Raw genomic sequence first — 9,021 nt, forward strand, 5'->3', positions numbered from 1 at the left:
ACCTTCCAACTTCTTTGGCCCTTTGTATCTGAATATCTGAACTTTTTATTAACAGTTCTTACCAGCCATTTTTCCACGGCTGGTGACTTGATTCTTCTTAGGCTTTGAACCTGATGCCACACGTGAGCAACATAAGATACTTGTATGACAACTACTTAACACTTGATATCAGACTAATTCGCCAAGATATAGTACACACCAGCCCACACGACACACACACCACAACCAACACACCACAACACACCACCACACCACACACCCCACACAACACACACCACACACACACACACACGACCCAGAAAACCATGAGCACACTCGAGTGAGCAACAACTACAAGGAGGAAAATGGGGTCAGGGCATCTAAAGACGAGCTCCCCTGCTCCCTTTCAATCAAACTGCCTTTTCTTTGTCTTTGTTCTTTTTTTTTTGATTCAAATAGATTTACCTCACAGCAAAAATCCTCTAGCTTCCTTTCTTTCTTTCTTTTTTTCTTTCTTTCCATCTCTGCTTCCTTCACTTGCCTTCTCCTATGTTGAGGTATACCTTCCTTTTATTTTTATAATTTTTTCCCCATCTTCCTGAGGCTACACCTTTGTCACTGCTTCTTATTATTTTAGAGTTTAAACCATGTTTAGAACCAACAGCCATTAAACTAATGTGAAATTTATTTATTTCCCTCTTTCTTCCCCCTCTTGCTTTCACCTCCCTGTCTCCTCCTGTTCCCTGAAATGCTGTGAGCTTTCTCACCTCCTGTTTTCACATTCAATAATGTCAGGGGTGTTGCTGTTGGCATCTGAGTCACGTGCCAAAAAATTCCCCCCGGAGCAATTCAGATGAATCACTATTCAAGAGGTGGAAGACTTTTAATGTTAGTGTAATAAAAACACAATAAACAACATCCTTAACTCCCATGCATAATTGTTCAGCACAGCCTTCTGAACTTGGATTTCCTGTGGGAAATGTGCATTAATATGATAGTGACTGTCTAACTCACTTTCTATTTCATATCTGCTATTTCTGTTTGATATGCATGGCACTACAGGAAAATACATCTGCAGCGTGTTTGATTTTAATGAATGTGGGCAATTTATTTTTAGTCTGAAAGTGTATACCAGTAAGAACAGTCGCAGTAGTAGCAATTAGTAGCACTTTAGTGGTTAAGCTTTAACAATTACCTATACAGGGTGATGCTATGATCATAATGTCCTCAGTTTTCTTCATCCCACTTAGTTTAGTTAGTGTTGTGATTGGTTGGACAGAAATAAATGCATATTTACATTTATTTCTACAGTTCTAATTCTTGAAGGTGCAGTGTGTAACATTTAGGAGGACGTATGGGCATAAATGGAATATAATATTCATAGGCATGTTTTTATTAGTGTATAGTTTCCTTAGAATGAGCCGCTTTTATCTACAGAGAAAGCGGGTCATCTTCTAATAGCATTTTTCTACAGTAGCTCACAACAGACAAACCAAATACTGTCTCTAGATAAAGGGCCTTTTTCACTACTTTCGCAGCCACTGTACTTTCTGCTCCATGCTTTGAACAGGAGTGAGGAGTGAGGCGAGGGGGGTGTAATCTGCAACTGCACCGCCACTAAATCATGCACACTGGTCCATTAAGATTTGAATTACACCAGTTAATGTATTTGCATTTTTAATTTTTTAGATTGAATAAAAAAAGATGTAATTTTTGTGTTTTACTCCCCATTTTAATTTACAATTCAATTTACAGTTGATTGGAATTAAACACATCTCTGTTTTGCTAGGTGTCTCTACTTTTAGCCTACTGTTGATATTTATTTAATAAATTAATTCATGTTTTAGTATTTTAGTATTTAGTATTTTAAGAAAATAAAACTGCCAGTCAAATCCACATCGTTATTTGAAAAATGTAACACAATGACTTCTCTCAGCCCATATTTTGTTGGGTTGCACTGTAAACAGACACACTTTTTCTGTTGTATTTCTGACATAGCAGCCCCTCCAGGTTTGTTTGCTGCCCCCAGTGGTCAATACACACTTCCTGTTAGCACCAGCAACAACAGGTGTTGCCAGGATTGAAATCATATAATTTTTTTAAATATCTTTAAGATAAGGAATTCCTATATATGTGTTCATTTATTTTCTTTTGGTTGATTTGTTAGGCAGCAGGCCTTCAGGTGAAGTTGGTGAACATGGTGCTGATAACACATCTTTATGAGACATTTTAACATTAAAAGGGGAAATTTTCACTCTTTGGTGGCCAACAAAGAGAAGCTGTATAGCGGTAACTTCCTGAGTGAATTCCTCAGATGAACAAAGTCACGACATGGAAGCAGAGTACACACACACACCCACTCCTGCCCTAGGAGATGGTGCTGCAGTACTGAAGCGCCATTGAACGGAAACACACGCCAAAGACCCACACACACACCAAGCAGGGAGAGCATAGTGCGGCTAAGAAGTCAGTGAGGTGTGAATGGTTTCCTCGCGCCTTTTCACACCCTCTCACCTGCTCCCACACAACCAATCATTTAGTACACTATCCTCTCACACAGCTGTACATCACTCCTCTCCAGGAAGTAAATTGTTTTTCTCCTGTTTGCGTGTTATTTTCTCTTGTGCTGAAAGTTAATATTAAATATGTTTTCTACAGAATTTTCTCTTCTTCTCAGACTTTGTCCTTTAAATAAAGCGCATAATATTTATTATAACTGCTAATATGCATTTTTTGCCCTCCTTTTCGTCTCCTCCCAGGTCTGTGTAACTCACTGGAGAGCTGGATGATTGTTCCCAACATCAAGCAGAACCACTACACGGTGCACGGTCTGCAGAGCGGCACCAAGTATATCTTTGTTGTCAAGGCCATTAACCAAGCGGGAAGCAGGAGCAGTGAACCGGGGACTCTAAAGACCAACAGTAAGCACGACTGAAAACGAACATCCTGCATGGGATCGACTTTTACTGAAAATTCATTGGGAAACGCCCACACAGAAGTAGCATATTCGATATTCACTTTTTTTTGTCCCCCTCGGCAAATATGAAATTGAATTAACTGAAAATAAACGAGCTGTTCTTAAAAGAATGTTGCTTGTTCTCAGTATTCCCAAATAAGTGTTCATTTCCTCCTCTCTTCTGCCAGGCCAGCCATTTAAGCTGGACCCGAAATCGGCCCACAAGAAGCTGAAGGTGTCCCACGATAACCTGACAGTGGAGCGGGACGAAACCACGTCCAAGAAAGGCCACAGCCAGGACCGCTTCACCAGCCAGAGCAGCTACGGCGTGGTGGGCAACGTCTATATCGACAGTGGTCGTCACTACTGGGAGGCTTTGATCGGAGGGAGCACATGGTGAGGTTTGACGGCACACATTTCGTGAAGTAAAAGTCGGGGGTTTGTCATTTTCCCGATTGATAACAGAATCTCCCGATCCCCCTCAGGTACGCTGTGGGCATAGCCTACAAATCAGCTCCCAAGCACGAGTGGATCGGCAAGAACTCGGCCTCCTGGGTGCTCTGCCGCTGCAACAACTCCTGGGTAGTCCGCCATAACAGCAAGGAGCTGGCCATCGAGCCCTCGCCCCACCTGCGACGCGTTGGGGTCCTGCTTGACTACGACGCCGGCTACTTGACCTTCTATGACGCGGTGGGCTCCCAGCACCTGCACACATTTCACGTCTCCTTCATCCAGCCCGTGTGTCCCGTGTTCAACGTGTGGAATAAGTGTCTGACGATTCTCACTGGTCTACCTATCCCCGACCATTTAGAGGGACTGGATCCCCAAGACTGAAAACTACAAGAATAAATCAGCATAAACTCGTTTTAATCATCTTGAAGCTGCACTGGGCAAGATTTGTGAAAAGGATCATCTTTGAATAGAGAACAGAAGAGTGTCCCATCCTTTTTTTAAATCATAAAGATCTGCTCTATTTACCTAAATTAAATTCTGGTCTTGTCTCACTTTTATTGCACCCAGAGGCAGTGACGAAACAATGAGTGAAATACGAACTGCCTCCTAAACAGCAAGCTAGCAAGCAAAACTGGACTCACCAGTGTTGATATATTCTCCTTTTCCCATTCGGTTTCTTTGGCACATGCCGTCACAGACATGAGCACGTGAGTCGCCCAAGGACATTACTTTCTCAATCCAAGTAATTGAAACACTTGGTGCAAATTGACCTATTGCAGCTTTAATATGCAAAGAAAAAAGAAGAGATGCCTGGGTCTTATTTTATAAAGTTCGTCAAAGTGATTTTCAGTTGTTTGCTATGAATCTTAAAAGCAAATATGATGCTGGTTCATGCCATCTTTGACTCTTAGAAAAAACTATTCTAGATGGATGACAGTAAGCTGGAGTCAATCCAGAAGAAACCAGGACAAATGGACAGAGCTGAGTCAGAAATTCCTACTCGAAGGCACTTTGGGCCACGATGGGCGTGTTTGTACCACTGCGTCTAGGAAACAAGCCACAAATCAATTTCTAATTTTCACCTTATCAGATATAGCACTTTGAAAATCTCTGAAAGTACACACACATACACTTACACAGAATACACACACACACACACACACACACACACACACACACACAAAAACAAGTGCGAATACACACACACCTCCCCAACTTTAATCAATCGCGGTTGCTGGGAAGAGCAGAATAATAGATGTATATTTTGTAAATGCACCCCCCCTTATCTTTCCCTTGTTCATTAAAAAGGAACCAAAGTAGCCATTGCTTGTCTGTTCAGATGTCTTTACATAAATTTTACATAAGTTAATAAATGCTGAATTATTTTTAAAAACATGACAGAGAGGAAAATAGCGTTATGCTAATATTAAATGCAGGATTCCCTTAAAGGTAGACCTTGTTTTTGCACATTGTTCATACTTTATTCATCGTTTTGTAGCCTAAAAATCTAATTCATTTTGGTGCAATTAACATGCATTCATATTGGGAAAGTGTTGTGTTCTGTTTGACTTATTGTGTTAATTTCCTTTTTAGGCAGCCAGACAAGTCTTGCCGTTATGATTTTATGTGATACATAATATGTGAAGTTGTGTTACAGTTGTAGCCCCAGGTTATTATTGGAGCTAGGAGGTAAAATGCTCATTTGGGTGTAATTGTTTTTTTCCTCTCTCTCCTATAAAACAAGTGAGACCTATTTGTGCCAGTGTGCCAATACTCCAGACTCATTCATTTGCTTTTAACAAAGACTGTCTTTGCAAAATCTTAAATTTTACATGTCATTTTCACACTAAGGTCTTATTTCATCAATGCAGCGTATTGTTTAAAAAGGTTGAATTACTCTCTATAGAAAACACACTTTCACATTATTGAAACAACGCAGCCATGCACAGGGAGCTGTCCTCAGTCTTGTCGCACATTGATGATGTCACTCTTCACTCATTGGCTGAATCTTGATTTGAGTTTCTTGCTATGTAAACGGGACAAAATGGCCTCAATGAGATTCAGAAAGGCCCTTACAACAAAATCTCTCTAAGGGTTGCTGTCAATTCTATATAATCTTATCCTAATGTGACAAACAGTGACAAAAATGGCACTCCTTAGTGTAAATACGAAGATTTGTTTGTAATTTTCAATGTTGCTTTGTTTCAATAGCTGGTACACTTAAAAGTATGACAACAAATAACGATCTATTCTTTAACTCTGTGATTCCTTGGCAATTAATTGAACTGTACGTTTTCATTGTACATGATACGAATATGTAGTGCTTAATTTAATGTTTCCATTTGAACTTTATGACCATGGTGTTACATGTTGTGTCTCTGTAGACATTTTTATGGAAAACAGGATATGTGAGCTTGCATCACTGTCGTCTGAGATGTGTTTATGAGAAGGTCAAAAATAAACGTTGTTCCTTTTCACATTAAAGTGTGCTTTTTTCTTTTTATCCAGTGAGGAAGCAGTGTGAGAATGTCAAGAGTCGATCTCATAAAACAGGACGGGGTGAAATGCCAGGAGCCGTTTCTGTCTTTCTGTCTGGGGGACGTACAAACAAAGATCACATTTTGAAGAAATTGAAGCAGTCCCATTCAATAAATTCAGACTATGGCATTTTGGTATGTGTAAAGTTACCGGTGCCCTTCAGGAAGGCACTGCACTTCAATGCTGTAAGCATGGATTCATTTTTTTTTTCCAATTAAAAACCCAAAATCTGGTCGGACATGATATATGTCTCTTATCAGCTTGGTCAATTCCCCATGTATTTAACATTGAATTTGCTGTTTCAAGATATTTTTAGATCTATTGCGCCCAGTGGGGTCTAACCATCTTGATAACACAATAAGGGAATAAGGTCATTATCTTTTCTATAACAGCATTATTGAAACTTCATCTACTGTGGGAACAGATGCTGCACAAGGCATCAAACATCTGTACTTTTTCTTACACGTGATGAATCATCCAGGCAGACACTAAAGTCAAACTCCATAAGTTTAGACCTCAACTTGCTGAGTTCACTCGAGTTTATGAATTTCCTGTGGAAGTAGAAGCTGTTGAGTTTATCATGTGAACTTCCCGCGGACAACAGGGGCTCTTCCTGATTCTCCAGGAGCAATTGTTCTTAGACGCCAGGCTTCAGTGGGGGTATTTGTCTGAACGGCTAGCGTTAGCCGCAGCTTTGTGTGTGTGTCGTTCACACGGTTCAGTGGCCCGAGTGGGGCAAAATGAGTTTACCCAGCGCTCCACTGAGCAAACAATAAAAGGACACAAAGGCAATTTGCAGGTCGCCATCCACAAATAATGGAGGTGTGCACTTTGTTTGTCTGTAATTCAACCTGTGATACAGAGAATATGTTAAAGATAGCATGGCTAGACTTCTCTCTGTTGCTGTCAAAAACGTTGATGCCAGTCATCCGTGCTACTTTCTATAAGATACAAGACGCAAAACATGCATTTACTATCGGCATAGAAATAGTAATGCCTAAATGTCTGTAGAAATCCACATTAAACTCAACATGAGAAAGCACAGCTAAGAATCTGGATTCCTGACTGAATATAATTAGTAGAATGTGTCAACACAATTAGTTTCACAGTGACAGAATTATACTCATTGCATATTAAATGTATGAAATCATGAGTCACAATATTAGGGCCATCTGTGCTTCTCTAAAAGGAGCAAGCCAAGCATAAATCGTCTAATTTCTTGATAGGTGGATGTCCACAGAGAGCAATTATCTTGCCTCTGAGACTACTTTACGTACAGTGTATCATACTCTGCTGTCATACACTTTGTTCTTAACCCATTAATGACTGTACGACTATATTAAGTATGTTAAGGAAAACCACACAGAATAGTTTCTGTTAGAAGTAGAAAGACTTATTTTAAAAGTGCAACAAATCCCAATAAATTTTAGAAATTGTTCTGAATACCAAACATTTGGTATAACTCTGTATAATTTTTTAAGGTACATCTATTAGGGGTTACTCATTTTATCCCATAAGAATACATTATACAGTGTCTCTTAGGTCTGCAAAATGGAAATACCGGACCAATAATTAAGTAATAAGCAACATATTATCATTTTTCTTTTTGAATCTATCTTGTAACCGTGTATATGTAGCCTCATACATTTAGAAATTTTCTGTGGATTTGTGCTTAGCTCAGCTAGTATTTCAAGTACTGTAAAGTAAATTCCACTGTGGACATGTCAGTCCTTGATACGTGGACCTCCGTAGAGAGCAATTATCTCCTGAAGACTTGCCACTGAGACTAACCTTCCACACACAGTCTATCATACTCTCTGTCATATGTTCTGTTCCTAAGTGTCCCTCACGTGACATGAAAGAATTCATTGTTGGCCTATTTCAATGGAGGTATGCCTTGAGATTTTCTAAAGTCACTGTCAAACTATTGCATTCACGTAATCAATAATAAAAATCAAACTTCTTGGCACTAAATTCTGACCTTTTCCTCCAAGCTAATACAATTTAAGCCAAGTTAAATGTTCTTTCTGACCCTCTTGTGTTCTCATTCAAGACTTTGTGTGACATTTCAAACAATCGATACAGTAACTTAATGCATCTTGGGATTTTGCTGTTTGGCTGAAATGCATCGCAAAGGTTGAGGACCAACTATTTTATTAACCTATATCAAGGGAAGGATTTGCTAAGCTTGTGTGCTGTTTTTTTTTTCTTTCCACACAGCCTTGGTTCACATACAGTGACGTACCACTATAGTCACACTCTAAAACTGGTGTGAAGGTCCAACAGCTTAAAGAGCTCAGGCCTGATTTTGCCTTAAGGGCACCGTGAATATATTTTAGCAAGAAGCAGGAACTGTTATTCATTCCCCCCCCCAATGGGCCTTGAAATTTGAACCACTGACCCTCCTTCACAAGACCACTTCACTTTCCTTTAGGCAAACACTGTCCCACTTTTGTACATAACATCAGGCCAAAGATGGTTCAGTGTGTTGCTGCTTGTGCTGCTACCACTGCAACCACAGTTGTTATAGGCAGTCTTGAGGCTCAAAATTCCCGAGAGGATTTTTACAGCCAAGCCACAGCGCAGAGAGAGAGAGACAAGACTCAGACACAGCCTCTCTTCTCCTGGGGGAACTGTGCATGTATAGGCCCTTGCCATCCTGATGAATATGTGTGTGTGCGTGTGTGTTAAGCGAACTCGGGCATGTGTCAGTAGCTACTTGCTGACAATTTTGCATTTCAAGCAAATAGGCAATGGCAGCATTTTGAGAGATGAGCAGTAGGGCAATAATAGTAACTCCCTCAGGAGTGAATCTGGAAAATGGGACAGATGTTGGTACAGAAGCACTGAAACAACAAAGACAAAATAAAGCTAGGTTGAACTGGTCTGTTTTGTATATAAACGCTGCACATGTGCTTTCAAACCATCACATGGTGAAGAACTAATGGGAAATATAATCGTGTGGTCTTAAAATATGATTTGCAAAAGCTTTTCTCTCCATGCCCTCTTGTAGCATAGAAAAAATCAATCCTTAAAATGTCCAGCAGATGTCACTGTTAGGATTCAGGAAAATAAGCATACAGGCACGCCATAGA

General features: G+C 40.0%; 1 protein-coding gene across 1 annotated transcript in view; it reads left to right on the forward strand.

Annotated features, from left to right (window-relative positions):
* The window catches only part of LOC118340150 (E3 ubiquitin-protein ligase Midline-1-like), a gene marked incomplete at its 5' end in the record, with an annotated part of 27,575 nt that extends 21,703 nt beyond the window's left edge, over nucleotides 1-5,872 (forward strand). Inside the window, 3 exon segments of the mRNA XM_035678020.1 lie at nucleotides 2,739-2,900; nucleotides 3,124-3,331; nucleotides 3,421-5,872. Coding sequence (XP_035533913.1) covers nucleotides 2,739-2,900; nucleotides 3,124-3,331; nucleotides 3,421-3,769 — 719 coding nt within the window. The 3' untranslated portion in view covers nucleotides 3,770-5,872.
* Nucleotides 5,873-9,021: the final 3,149 nt, after the last annotated feature.

Source organism: Morone saxatilis, unplaced genomic scaffold, assembly GCF_004916995.1.
Source record: "Morone saxatilis isolate NCDOM2014 unplaced genomic scaffold, NCSU_SB_2.0 Contig6, whole genome shotgun sequence".
NCBI classification, from domain to species: Eukaryota; Metazoa; Chordata; class Actinopteri; family Moronidae; genus Morone; species Morone saxatilis.